At 53.3% G+C, this 13,607-nt stretch overlaps 7 protein-coding genes across 7 annotated transcripts; 4 read left to right on the top strand and 3 right to left on the bottom strand.

Annotated features, from left to right (window-relative positions):
* Positions 1-337: 337 nt before the first annotated feature.
* On the bottom strand, positions 338-2,134 carry CLAFUR5_00878 (Major facilitator superfamily multidrug transporter NAG3; the record flags this gene model as incomplete). The annotated part of the gene is made up of 3 exons (XM_047900026.1): positions 338-1,455; positions 1,527-1,661; positions 1,711-2,134. The coding sequence occupies 3 exons, from the start codon at positions 2,132-2,134 to the stop codon at positions 338-340; spliced, it is 1,677 nt and encodes a 558-aa protein (XP_047756395.1).
* Positions 2,135-3,209: 1,075 nt separating this feature from the next.
* On the bottom strand, positions 3,210-3,458 carry CLAFUR5_20004 (uncharacterized protein; the record flags this gene model as incomplete). Its single annotated transcript, XM_059462863.1, has 1 exon — positions 3,210-3,458. One exon carries the CDS (start codon positions 3,456-3,458, stop codon positions 3,210-3,212), a length of 249 nt encoding a protein of 82 aa, XP_059318858.1.
* Positions 3,459-4,178: 720 nt separating this feature from the next.
* On the top strand, positions 4,179-7,037 carry CLAFUR5_00879 (uncharacterized protein; the record flags this gene model as incomplete). The annotated part of the gene is made up of 4 exons (XM_047900027.1): positions 4,179-4,216; positions 4,997-6,025; positions 6,079-6,354; positions 6,428-7,037. The coding sequence occupies 4 exons, from the start codon at positions 4,179-4,181 to the stop codon at positions 7,035-7,037; spliced, it is 1,953 nt and encodes a 650-aa protein (XP_047756394.1).
* A 1,219-nt stretch (positions 7,038-8,256) lies between these two features.
* On the top strand, positions 8,257-9,226 carry CLAFUR5_00880 (Glutathione peroxidase-like peroxiredoxin gpx1; the record flags this gene model as incomplete). The annotated part of the gene is made up of 3 exons (XM_047900028.1): positions 8,257-8,512; positions 8,697-9,087; position 9,226. Coding segments are annotated over 3 exons (648 nt in total).
* A 272-nt stretch (positions 9,227-9,498) lies between these two features.
* Positions 9,499-10,059, bottom strand: CLAFUR5_00881 (uncharacterized protein; the record flags this gene model as incomplete). Its single annotated transcript, XM_047900029.1, has 1 exon — positions 9,499-10,059. One exon carries the CDS (start codon positions 10,057-10,059, stop codon positions 9,499-9,501), a length of 561 nt encoding a protein of 186 aa, XP_047756242.1.
* A 333-nt stretch (positions 10,060-10,392) lies between these two features.
* On the top strand, positions 10,393-11,472 carry CLAFUR5_00882 (25S rRNA (uridine(2843)-N(3))-methyltransferase; the record flags this gene model as incomplete). The annotated part of the gene is made up of 1 exon (XM_047900030.1): positions 10,393-11,472. One exon carries the CDS (start codon positions 10,393-10,395, stop codon positions 11,470-11,472), a length of 1,080 nt encoding a protein of 359 aa, XP_047756239.1.
* A 960-nt stretch (positions 11,473-12,432) lies between these two features.
* CLAFUR5_00883 (Spermidine synthase) lies at positions 12,433-13,507 on the top strand (the record flags this gene model as incomplete). The annotated part of the gene is made up of 2 exons (XM_047900031.1): positions 12,433-13,153; positions 13,230-13,507. 2 exons carry the CDS (start codon positions 12,433-12,435, stop codon positions 13,505-13,507), a joined length of 999 nt encoding a protein of 332 aa, XP_047756240.1.
* Positions 13,508-13,607: the final 100 nt, after the last annotated feature.

Raw genomic sequence — 13,607 nt, forward strand, 5'->3', positions numbered from 1 at the left:
ACCTCCCTCATTGAGCGCTACACCCGGCATTGCTCCACTTCTAATAAACACGCAGTCCTCGCAGGGACACCCCGAGCTGTCAAACATTTGCTATTACCATCTCGACAACCATTTAGTGGAACCTCTAAGTATGCCGTCGGTCGCCGAACAAAAAGTTAAGCTGTACAAACTGCCGTCCATCGTTATTGCAAGCAGAATCCTTTCCCAATGCTGCATGCCAATGCTTTTCCGAACGCCTTTTGCGCCTCGCAGAATTAGCAAATTGCTATCTCTTCATTGTGCTGGGAGACTTGTGCCATGCCTGCTCCTGTCGTTTTTCCTCTTCCTCTTCGGACCCTCACTGTACCCCCTTCCTCGCATCCTCCTCGTCACCAGCATAAGCGTAATGCGACTTCTGTCTAATTTTCGCCCCGTAGAAATAGAAGACAAAAGGAATGGCACAACAAGCCAGGCCAATGAAAGCTAGCAGTGTACTGGCCCACTGGTCCCCAAGACCGCTATACATCTGGTTAGTGAAAACGACAACACCCGCTCCGTAGAATGATCGCAGGAACGTCTTCGCCGCGAGAGCACTGGCGGCTTGGTGCTGGTAGCTGTCGACGAGGTAGTTGTTCGCGGAGTTGTACAGGAAGATGAAACCGAAGCCGACTGGCCAGCCACCGAGTGCGGGCCCGGCCCAGGAGAGGGATGGATAGGAGGACCAGGCGAAGATGAAGAGGCCGATGGAGATGAACCAGCAGGACCACATCATGGGTATCAACCTCGCCTCGGCAGGAGGCTTTCCGTTGTGCTTCGCAACGAGTTTGAGGTAGTGTTTGTTGATCATGGGAGAGGCAGCCGCGCTCATAATGACGCCAATCGCGAGTGGAATGAACATCAAGCCGGTGGTGGATGCGCTATAGCCTTTGCCTTTCTGGTAGATGATGGGATATGCGACGAAGAACATGTAGAGGAGGCCGTAGAGGACTGACATGTACACGGAGATGAAGAGGACGATGGGTTCCATGAATAACAGCTGAAAGGGACGAACGAGGAAGATCCTGAGGCGCTCGCTGAAAGGTCGCAGGTTAAGATCTTGCTCTGTGACGTATTTGTCGTCGTTCATCTCCTTTCGCATCTTCTTCGCGCGCTTGGCCAGGATCGTTGGTGCGTACATCTCTGGGACAGGAAACGTAATCAGGAAATAGCAGAATCCAGACAGGATGAGCTGGAGCCAGTATAGCCATCTCCAACCTAAGGCATCAAAGGTAAAGCCACCGATCAGAGGGCCGATAGCAGGGCCAATGAAAGGCGCTGCAGAGAAGACGGCCATTGGAACTCCTCGCTCCTCATTTTTCCACAGGTCTGCGAGTGTACCGCCAACAAGTGTCATAGGTGCCGAGAACGCAACACCGTCAATGAAACGGCATACTAGCAGCGTGCCGATGTTCTCTGCGACAGCGCAAGGAACGATGACTTAAAGGGAGGGTTATCACTTGTATCACTATGTCTCGGTAATAAGGAGTTCTAGTCCGGGCCGTACTTACAGACCACAGCTACCAGCAATGTGCTAGCATAGATAATCTTCCTTCCCATGATCTCGCTGAGAGGTGCAAATGCCATGGGACCAACCCCGAAGCCGATAACGAAGAGCGTGATGGTCAGTAAAAGAGACTTCTTCGCTGACGTGGAAAGTTGCCATGGGTCCTTCGATACCGGCGGTAACGATACCACTGTTGAATGCCACGGCGAAGCAGGTAATGGCCACAACCATAGTACACCACCACTTGTACAGCTTTGACCAGTTCTTAGGGTTTTCAGGATCGCCCGGTGTGAAAGTGACGAGCTCCCATCTCTCGCCCTTGCCGGTCTTATTCGTGATGACTTGTTGAAGTCCGGTAGGTGCCTCGGTCAAATATTCTCCCATTGGAGCATCCGCGGTCAGGGTGCGATATGGGAGGTTGACGACATCAATTGGATCGGCCGTTCTGCTGCCATGCCGACTTCTCATCTTTTGAGCTTTCTCGATTTCGTGGCTCTCCTTCTCGCCCAGAGTCGAGGAGGTCCTGCTAGATCTTCTTGTTCCGGCAAAGTCGTGTGCTGGAGGCTCAGTGAGAGTTCCGGCAGGATACATGCTCGAATCCATGCCTGCCATGACGAAGAAAGTAGTGCTTGGGATTAAGGCTGTTCACTAAACCTACCGTAGCCTATGGGCAGAGAGTACATATATGAAGACTGTATCAATCCTTCCATGACATTAGTCCGCATTGCAACCGCTGACAACCCGAATCATATCTTTTGTACAACTGCATCTCGAAAGGTCTTGCAGGCTGGAAGGAGAGCGGTCCGAGTATCAACCGAGTTTCATTCAATACGATTTGAGGCCATGAGATAAGCTGCCGGAGCGGACCGTGGCAGCTCGAGGTATCAATGGTCGAAGATTTGGTAGCGATCTGAGATGCGAACGCGTGGTTCGACAGTCTGAAGGTATTCGTAAGGTCGCACGTTTCGTTGCGATGACGGAGGCCGAACTTCTGGCCGAAGTGCATAAGTCGCCATGCTCGGGTTGTGAAGAGCTTCAACATTGAGTCAGCCTAGTGTCACGAGGGGTCGTTGCACGTGAAGCATGGCTTGTTGGTAGGACAGTACGCACTAACATGTACGCAAGCGGCGCTTCAGTGCACCTTGGCCTCGGCGATGACGTCAAGTTGAGAGAGCAACATTGAAAGGCTGAGTGAGCCGCTCACGACGCCGAGCAGACAACAGATGGCTATGCAGCTGGCAGCCTATGCTGACGCAAGACTTCTCGACGCGGCGCTTGCAATCACGTGTATAGAGTGGCAGTCCAGAGTAGCGCGCGACAAGTGCTTGATGCTTGTAGGTTGCATCTCGACGACGCGCCCGATCGTGAAGAGTCAGGGTGGCGAGCCTCGTTGATCATGGGTATCGCTGCATGCAGTGCCTGAAGATCAGCGTCGGTCTCGGCTGCGAATTTTCGGCACGAGAAAGCGAGAACCCGATAGCGTTGCAAATGCTGGCGCGATTGAGCAATGTGACGGCTTTGCGTGAATGTTCTCGATGCAATGGCGAGCTGACTCGAGGTGAAACGTAGGGTCTGTTTCAGCGGATCTGGTACGTACTTAGGTAGGTAGGCGATTGCGCAAACAGCCGTTCGCATTCTGCACTCGGATTTGCGCCATTCTTGCTGAAGTCAGACGGAAGCGAATGCCTCATGATCTCACCGATGAAGGCACGAAGATGCTCTGGTCAAAGATCGACATCGAGTGCGACGGTAAATCAAAAGATCGTCGACGTCGTGGACCGGTTGCTGGGACTTTGCTTCGGATATGGCTGCTGGCTGTCAACGAGCGGTCGAGGTCGGTGGGACGCACTCGCGACGGTGATGAGAGAATCGAAGATTCGGTCATTGTTTCAAGGATTAACAACCAGCAGCAAAGTGGTGGCTGGGCGCGGGACATGGAAGTGCTGTCGTCGACATGGTATCGTTGCACAGGCTACAGCTCTCTGCACCGACGTCGTTGAGTCAGCCCAAATGGGCTCGATCGCAGAGGAAACAAGTCTCAACAGACGGAGCGTGCACTGCAGAGATGCATGCAGTACTTGCTTCTCGATGCTCTACAGAACAGCACACCACCTCATCAAACCCCAAGCGAGATACATGTAGGCCGTGCAGGTGGCCGTCTCATCACCGCATGGCAGCTGCAATCCCGTGCAGGGCGGCGCCCACGGAACAGACGTGGCAGCACCTCTCGCCGAGGAGGAGGCGACATGCTCGAGTCAGCCAGCGAATCCACGATTATCTGCCCCCTGCTGATCTGCAGGCTAAATCCTCGCCATCACCGCACTATTGCAAGCCGCTGCACTTCGCTCCCTTCATCACACGAGTCACGTCAGCGCTTTTCCGCCAGCCCACGGCGGGGGTTGTGCCGGTCGCCAGCTTCTGCTTTGCCATATCACCTCTGCTCTTCCCTCTCGCCACCTGCACCTGCTCTGCAACCTTTCTCCCGTCTTTCTGCCCAGCTGCCCAACACTTCGCCCCTTCTACCAGCGTCACGTCGGCGACAGTCCTTCGCAGATCTACAGAACATCAGTCCTACTTGTCTGACCTTCTACTTACCATCGGACAATCCACACAGAGCCTCTTCCTGCAGCCTGGTTCCAGGACATCAGCATCCAGGATGACATATCGCACCAGCGAGGAACATTTGGTCCCCAGGTACTATTTTCACCATGTTTGCATTTACACATTCTGCTTTTGATTGCGAGCTTGTACTTGGGGTCATCCCCAAGAGTTTGATGTAGTCTCTTATATCGTTTCTCGAGGATTATTTCCACAAGGACTCCACAGGACCATGTGACCAAGGCCACATTTGGACCGTTACCAGAGGAGACATGAGATCCAGACCTACGGACCTGCCATATTGGATCATGTAGTCACGCGAAGGCTAACTTGACATCCATCAAACTCATTCGCAGTTGATGTCGTCTCGTTGACCTGCGACGCCGGAGTCGCGCTGTTGCTCAGGATAGTCTACCCTACCACGGGACGGTCACATGCCTGACCGAGGCCACTTGCTGAGGATCCTTGGCCACGTCTTCCTGCTCTTGGTCGTCACTTTGGCCCTTGACACTACTAACCTCTCAATGTGCGGGATCATCCCCCATACCAATCTCGATCCACGAGACGTCGTTGGCCTTAAACCACCCCATCGGACCGCCGTCAACGCTGCCACCGAACATCGACTTTGTCGACCACACTTGCTCCTGAAGCAGACCTTACTGGCGCGGTTTTGGCCGTGTTTCCAGTGCGGAGCTACCTTGACGTGGGCGACAGCATTTCCTGCGGCAGGGGCCACCCTGACCACCCCATATGGACAACTAATCGACGACCCGGTCCTTTGGAACACTTTTCTTTACATATCGCTAGCACTGCTTCTTGATCTACTAGCAGCATCAAATGATGTTGAGGTGAACTCACTGACGTTTATGTGTGCAGCGAGGAGTATTCTCCGTATTCCCAGCCTGGTTCCGTTCTGTTTTCTCACCCTTGTGAAGTGGATAACTGGTGCCATTCCATCCCTTTCGCGGAAGGATACCCATTGACCCCACCGGATACTGCCTCGGAGTGTGCCCTATCGGACTGTCCGGACATGAGTGCCCAGGCATGGAGCCAGGCGTCGTTGCCAGAGGAGTCGTGGAGAACAGCACCTGCACCGGGCAACAGCACGATGATGCAGTCCACTGGCAATGACTGGCACCACGGAGCGCCCATCACGACCCAGGAATTGCAAGCCTTGGACGCTTCGTCTTGGCTTAATGTATCCCAAGGACCTGTAGACATGGGGCTGTCGCCTGTCCTGAGCCAAGAGAGCCAGAACACGCACTCCCTTGGTTCGATTTCGGAGCCAGAGATTCCGCTGCTACCCCCAGGATTGGATCTGTCCTTCATCAGTGAACCAAGCTGGGATCCTTCCGCTCCAGTGATTTATTCCAGTGCTGGAATGAACCAGGAAGGCTTGAGCTATGCTACCGTTTCTCCACAGCATGTCTCCATTGAAGGTCCACTGTCCCAAGGATATGGTCTGCCACAATCCGCGGTTTCTGATTCCCACTCTCCAATGGATTACTTCCAGGGACCCCATGCTCCATACCCCAGGAGGACTGCTTCTGACCCATCTGTCTTCCAAGGAAGGCCTATCCTGCCACGGTCCGATGGCGTACCAGCATCTGCTAGGGTCCAGTATACTGCAATCGAGTCTCGCTACCCACATGTTGGTGCTCCAGAGACTGCGAGAGTAAGTAACACTGATGGCCGTTCCAAGGCACCTATGGAGCCAGCCCAAAGGCAAGGCCCACCATCCAGGCATTACCGAGCTTCTCCCCTCAGCCATGGATCTCTTAGCCCACGCCCGGACACTGTGCCACCTACCAGGATGTCCGGTCCCTACGCATCACACCCCAGTGATGACTTCAGCAACTTCATCCGGTACGACCAGGAAGACAAGACGACCCCGGTGAACAACAGGTCAGATGCGCAACCCTGAATGACGAAGTGTACAGTACTAACATCAAGCGCAGCTACCTAGGGGCCTATGGATCAGTCGCCGGCAAGCTGCCCAGCAGTGTCGGCGGCGAGGCAAAGCCTATGATTGCGAAGTCCACCCAGGACGGATCTGCTGCTTTCCGGTCTACATCATCCGCGACTTCTTCCCAAGTCGGAGATGGGGACGAAGGCCGCTACCGAAACCACCCACTTTACAGCGAGGGACCCAAAGCCGACGGCCTCTACCACTGCCCATTCACGACCGACCCAAGCTGTGGTCACAAGCCCACTAAGCTGAAGTGCAACTATGAGTACGCTGAGTCACATTTAAGCTATCGTTGCTGCAGGTCCTGCATAGAAGCATTTGCTAACACTCCTGTACAGCAAATTCATCGACTCGCACTTGAAGCCTTTCCGCTGCAAGATCGAATCCTGCTCCAAGCAGGAGTTCTCTTCTACAGCTTGTCTTCTTCGACACGAAAGAGAGGCACACGGCATGCACGGACATGGTGATCGTCCTCATCTCTGCTTCTATCCAGGCTGTGAGCGTGGCATTCCCGGCAATGGCTTCCCAAGGAGGTACAACTTGTTCGATCACATGAAGCGCGTGCATGACCATAAGGATGAGGCGCCTGCCCTGATTCAGGAATCCCAAGGATCGCGAAAGGCCGCAAGCAGGAAACGAAAGTCTCCGGGATCACTGAGTGAGGAACCTGCCGCGCAGCGACGAAAGACCCAGGTCATGCAACAGCCCACCCCTCCACCTATGGTAATGAGTGTCCCTGGCTATGCTCCCCAGGCTCCAGTCTATCATGCGGACGCCCGCAGCCACAACCGTCAACGGGTAATCTACTCGCAGTGGGCCAACCAGCGGGAGCTCCTCGAGTTCCAGATGAACTCGGTCCGAAGCCCCGATGATGAAGCCAACTTGCAACGCCTGTCGCAGAATATCGAGGAGCTACGCCGTCTGTCTCATCAAGCTAGGCAAGGCTGAACGACACGTGCTACGCAATGTATCGATGGTACGTCCACTGTAACACGTCATTGTCATGACAGGCTTTGACTTTCTCAGCATTGCGATTGATGAAACCCAACTTTTACCTCTTGGAGGATACCAATGCCATCTCTGGAACACCCATAAGGACTGTTGGCCATTGCGAACCATTTTGAAACCATTACCCACAACGCGAGGCCTCTTCCATGCCACAGGAATGATCCGGCCTACAGGAGATTGCCAAAGGGTCAGACCAGTGGATTGAGTCTATCGAAACTATTCTTTAGACCCAGGACTGCTCTGACAACCCTGCATTGCGCTGTGCTTTCCCAGACACCCGGATCTTGACCTGCCACCTGGAAATAGTGATGGCGATGTTTCTGTGATTGTGCCGGCCCACCGCAGTGGATGTCATGATGCGCATGTACTGGAGATCAGGTCGTCAAGTGCAGCAGCACTGACGCCTGAGGGATGCTAATATGGCAATGCCATTGTTGCAGTGAGTACGAAGAGGAAGGATGATGTCACTGGGGGATTATTGACATGGGGGCAGAATGTATACAAACAGATTGGCTGAACAAGGTGTTATGGAGTGCTCGGGTTATCAAAGTCAAACAATAAACTGCATTAGGAAGATTTTCGCTCGAAACCTCGCTCCAATCGCATACCATCGTAAAGTCCCTACTCGGCTGTTGCAGTACACAACTCACTGGTAAATACAGTCGGGTAAATACAGTCGGTGTATTGGGACTCACGTTGGGTGACGCCTCCAGGCAGCCATGCTCGCTTGGTTGATGGTGGAGACTGTGATCTGTGGATTGGCCTGGTGTAGGCTTGTGGTCGCTGTGTATGGTAACATGTCCGGCGACCTTCTGAACATGCACAAAACTTGGTGCGTTGCGCGACCAGCGCTCTGGTGATCGGGGCACTGCAGGCAATGCTGTTCGAATACTGCACCGCCTGCATATCATCATGCTGCCAGCTCAACGTGGCAATCGGTAGATAGAAGGAATCAGTGAAGCGCTGCTCTCGAGAATGTTGTGCGGTTCTATGGCACCATGTCATCTTGCGGCCGTGTGTGCTCGTGCTCGCTCCATGCATGTGCATGAGTGTCGGCTGCTGACAATTCCGGGTGCGCATGACGATTGCGGGACCTGCCCTGCTCTTTGCTCTTGCTATCTCATAACAGTTGGTAAGTAAGCTTCACTTACGCTTTCACATGCAGGTACCTCGTTTTGTCTTCTGTCAAACCGGCGCCACCCATACAACACGCCTGGGATCAGCGTATCCCGTCTCTCGACGACATTTCACCAACATGGCTTCGGCAACCACCTTCTACGATTTCAAGCCGAACAACAAGGGCGGCAAGCCATACGATCTGTCGAACTTGAAGGGCAAGGTCGTATTGGTTGTCAACACCGCGTCCAAGTGTGGCTTCACCCCACAGTTTGAGGGCTTGGAAAAGCTGTACAAAGGTATGTCAGCGGCATCGATCGTAGGCTGCGAGTGGAACAGCAAGCACTGCAAGAGGCCATACGAAGCCGTGCCGGAAGCGGCGGGAGCGACAGTGCGCTATGCGCGTGCCCGATCGCTCCCACTGCAGCATGGGAAGCTGCGGCATCGAGTCGTGTTCGCCATGCACAAGCTGACTCGTAGCAGAGGTCAAGGCCACCCACCCCAACGACTTCGAGATCCTCGGCTTCCCTTGCAATCAGTTCGGCAACCAAGACCCAGGCAACGACGATGAGATTCAGAACTTCTGCCAGGTCAACTATGGCGTGTCTTTCCCCGTCCTCGGCAAAACCGACGTCAACGGTGCCGATGCCAACCCACTCTGGGAGTGGATGAAGAAGGAAAAGCCAGGCATCATGGGCCTACAACGGGTGAAGTGGAACTTTGAGAAGTTCTTGATCGGCCGCGACGGCAAGGTCAAGCAACGCTGGGCAAGCACAACGGCTCCTGATAAGCTGAAAAGCACCATTGAAGCCGAGTTGAAGGCGTCGCCAGGCGCGTCGAAAACAGCCGCCGAAAAGCCTACCGCGACTTCCTAGTAAGTATACCTCTCAGTCAGCACCTCAGCGAGCTGTGTTGTCTTCGAGAACGACGTTGCACGACGGGCTAGCTTCCACACGATAAGCACTCTCCGAAGCACCGGGAGGATGGCGAGCTGACACATGTATCTTTGCAGATTGGAGCGAGACCTTTGTTGTGGTTGGCGCGAATGTCAGAATCCGAGACGCCAGTACGCCAATTTTGACGATTCTCACGTTCATTGGGGCTGTTAGAATGGGCTCGATAATGATACCAAGAGCCTCACATGGTAGACTCCGCTGGAGAACAAACAACAACCTCATTGAGAAACGTTCAAGTAGCCGACATATCGAGAATGATACCCCTTGTTTTGCACGAGTATGTCGTACTGCTTGTAGGTGTTCCTTACATTCCCTGTTTCGAAGCTGCCTCACGACATGTCTACCGAGTACTTCTCCCTCATCTCACCAACATCCAACGCAACCAGGAAACGGCTTACTGTGTTGTACGCAGCAACCGTTGCTGTGATCTCGACCACTTCCCTCTCACTGAACAGGCTCTTGAGCTTCGCGAACAATGGGTCCTTCACTATACAACATATTGTCATGGCATTGGTATACTCGAACACAACCCTATGCTTCTCATCCAGACCATTGCCATCCCACTCCCGATCCTTGATCTTCTCAATTACATCTTCACTGAGCACGCCTGACCTCGACAAAATCGGCTTATGCGCGTCCCATTCGTACCATGCGTGGTTCATGGAAGCAACTCGGCAGATTGCGAGCTCTCTGATCGAATCTGGCAAGGTGGTTCGTGTTCGGATGGACTTGAGAAATGCGTTCCAGCCATCGGCTACTGGTGGTGCATGGAGGAGTGCTTTGTCGAGAGCTATGAGCTTTCCACCTCTTCGCTCCTTGACCCGATCGACGACGGCTTGGTCCTCTGGGTTGGACATTTGGGGGTCATCGTCGATGTATGGAAGACGCATGGCTGTTTGTGTGCCTGTGGAGAAGGGTTGTCGTTGTGACAGAGCTCTGTATACAGATCGTGGCTGAGGATGTTAACGATGCAGATTGGCCAACACTTGCCTTTCGTATTATGGCAGCAGGTCGGAACATTGGTATATACTGCTGTGGCTGTAGTCATCTACAATACCCCTCAACAGAGGTTGCGACTTCGGCGGGGGAGCGCGAGACGAGGTCCCGAAGAGACGGCGCTGAAGCAAGGAAAATCGCCGACTTCCTCCACTTCCACTTCGTCTGTTACTCGAACATACAATCAACTCACGGAGATCCGGCCGCATCGATAGCCATGCTGCTCAATGGCTCGCGGGAACAGCCAAGCTCCAGCTGCGAAGTCGAAGCCAAAGGCCAAAGCACACAAGAGTGAGAAAAATAAACAAAGTGCTTGTTCAGCCAGCCGACAGGAATCGGATATCCCACAGGAACTGCAGCAACAATGCTTGAACGTCTTCCAGAATGCTCTTAAGCCTAGCGAACAAGATGCAACGATCTTGCAGGAAGTCAAGGGTCATCTCTACAACCGAGACTTCGCCATTGCTTTTGGCAAAGAGGAATACCTTCGAGTCTACGCTTCACGATGGAGTCCGAGCAGGGCGTTAGCTTACGTTCAGATCCTGGTAGACGTTCAGAACCAGCTTCTAAAGATCGGAAGCAAGACAGAAGGTGGAGCAAAGGAACATGCACTCAACACTGTCTGCATAGGTGGTGGAGCTGGCGCGGAGGTCATGGCTCTGGCTGGCTGGATCATGGTCGACACTACCGTCTTGAACCATTTCCATCATATTGATGCAATCTTCTTGGACGTTGCTGCCTGGGACAGCATCGTACAGGACCTGCATCAGGCCATTGTCGTTCCCCCAGAACTGTCCAAATATGCTTCAGCCGCTGCCAAGGAGGCCAATGCTGCCATGCTGCAGCCGGAGGTCTACAAGGCCAATTTCGGCCAAATCGATGCGCTGAGCATGAGCTCGGAGCAGACCCGTGAAGTCTTTGCGAATGCGGAACTGGTCACCCTGCTGTTCACTCTTAACGAGCTCTACTCGAACTCTGTTCCAAAGACACAGCAATTGCTGTCCAAGCTGACCTCGACGCTACGTGCTGGGGCACACTTGCTTGTTGTTGACAGTCCTGGAAGCTACTCCACGGTCTCGATCAACGGAGCCGAGAAGAAGTACCCTATGCAGTGGCTATTGGACTACACTTTGATTGGATCAGGCAAGCAAGATGTTATCCACGAGCACAAATGGGAGAAGCTCGTGTCTGACGATTCGAGGTGGTTTCGTATGCCCGAGGGCCTGAAGTACCCCATCGAGCTGGAGAATATGCGATATCAGATACACCTCTACAGGAGACTACCGGAAGCTGAGAACAAGGCTTGAAGGCACGCGGAGCGCGACAGGGAAATGCACTGGTGAACACGGTCAGCGGATCCTCCATATTACCAGTCCTTGAGACCAATCCTCCGTGTTCGAGACTCCTGATATCCAAACCACTCGCGGATCGCCAAGACCTGCGATCTCCACTCCACAATCCGGCTGCCTGAGCCCACGATATGAGATCCCTGCCTCACAACGGGTAGCTACTTCACCCGCGGCATGACCTTTGGTCCATGGAGTCTCACCGCGCTTCTGACTGCTATATTTTGTGATGATCCACGCTGACTCATCAGTCCGACATAGTCCAGTGGTTAGGATATCTGGCTTTCATCAGATTGCCCTCTGGCATGTATTGCCAATCCCAGAAGACCCGGGTTGTGAGTTTCAAGGACATTATCATATGTATCGGGACAATGTTCTAACATTGTATAGCAAACCCCGGTATCGGAACATCAGACTTATCTTTTTGCATTATTGCTGGACTTGATTGAATGATCTCGACCTACTAGTTCCACGACAAGTGACATTGGAGTGCTCAATCTTTGCCTTGAGGAGTAGTAGCTCTCCCTACACACTGCACTCGGGACAGTTAAAAGTAGCCTTGATACTAAGAATCGGTAGCTGCGGACCGTTGCAGATAAGGTAATGCACACGTTTGGCATCCACATATTCACCTTCAAATGAATCATAATGGCTTGCTCGATGCATGTTGCTTGTCACTGCCGCGCACTGCGGCGGTGACCTTGAACTCGCGATATGCCCTTCAGTCCAGTCAGATAAGACATACGAAGCTCATCATTTTGTTCCGCCAAAGCATCGTGTTCGGCGTAACCATGATTGCTGAGATGATATCCAATGTGGCAAGCATCGGATATACTTTTTCGCAAACGCCGCCACGAGCCGTTGCAGACCCCTGCATGGTGGGCTGCAGCTCACAAGCTTCAAAGTTGGCAGAAGATTTTCATGTTCCGTTTCCTCACTCGAGCACCTCGTTCCAAACCTTACAACTGTTGCTTGCTTCGAAAAGCACAACATCTTTCACCACACCACCAAGTACAACACTCGTACCACCAGTTCCTCACCATGACTGAGATTACCCACCCCACCATCAAGGATGGATGGTTCCGCGAGATCAGCGACATGTGGCCAGGCCAGGCCATGACCCTCAAGGTCAACCAGGTCGTCCACCACGAGAAGAGCAAGTATCAAGATGTGCTCATCTTCGAGAGCTCCGACTACGGCATGGTCCTCGTCCTCGACAACGTCATTCAGTGCACCGAGCGCGATGAGTTCTCCTACCAAGAGATGATCACCCACCTGGGCATGTTCTCTCACCCAAACCCAAAGAAGGTGCTCGTCATTGGCGGAGGTGACGGCGGTGTCCTCAGAGAGGTGGTCAAACACGAGAGCGTTGAAGAGGCAATCCTGTGTGACATTGACGAGGCAGTCATTCGTCTTAGCAAGAAGTACCTTCCAGGCATGAGCGTTGGCTTCAACCACCCTAACGTGAAGGTCCATGTTGGTGATGGCTTCAAGTTTCTGGAGGACTACAAGGACACCTTTGATGTGATCATCACCGACAGCTCCGACCCAGAGGGCCCAGCGGAGGCTCTCTTCCAGAAGCCGTACTTCGAGCTTCTCCACGGTGCTCTGCGTGAAGGCGGCATCATCACCACCCAAGGTTGTAAGCCCTCTCCCTGTCCCTCACTTGTACGATATTCTGGTGGGGTGAGGTATGTTTTACTGACTGTTCGATCTAGCCGAGAACCCATGGTTGCACTTGAATATGATTGAGAACCTCAAGAAGTCCGTCAAGACCATCTTCCCAGTCGCCGAGTACGGCTGGACCACCATCCCAACCTATCCAAGCGGCCAGATCGGCTTCATGGTCTGCTCCAAGGACGGCAAATCCAACGTCAAGAAGCCACTTCGCACCGTCAGCGAGGCTGAGGAGGACAAACTCTTCAAGTACTACAGCAGCAAGGTGCACGAGGCCGCTTTCGTTCTGCCAAAGTTCGCGGAGAAGGCTCTTCGTTAGGTCAGGTTGAGGAATGATGAATTGCATAAGCATGGTGTAGATGGATGGAGTTTAAGACTGCTTTGAGATACCACTAAAGGGCGTTTGGAAGGCGGGACCA

This window comes from Fulvia fulva, chromosome 1 (genome assembly GCF_020509005.1).
Source record: "Fulvia fulva chromosome 1, complete sequence".
In the NCBI taxonomy this organism is placed as follows: Eukaryota; Fungi; Ascomycota; class Dothideomycetes; order Mycosphaerellales; family Mycosphaerellaceae; genus Fulvia; species Fulvia fulva.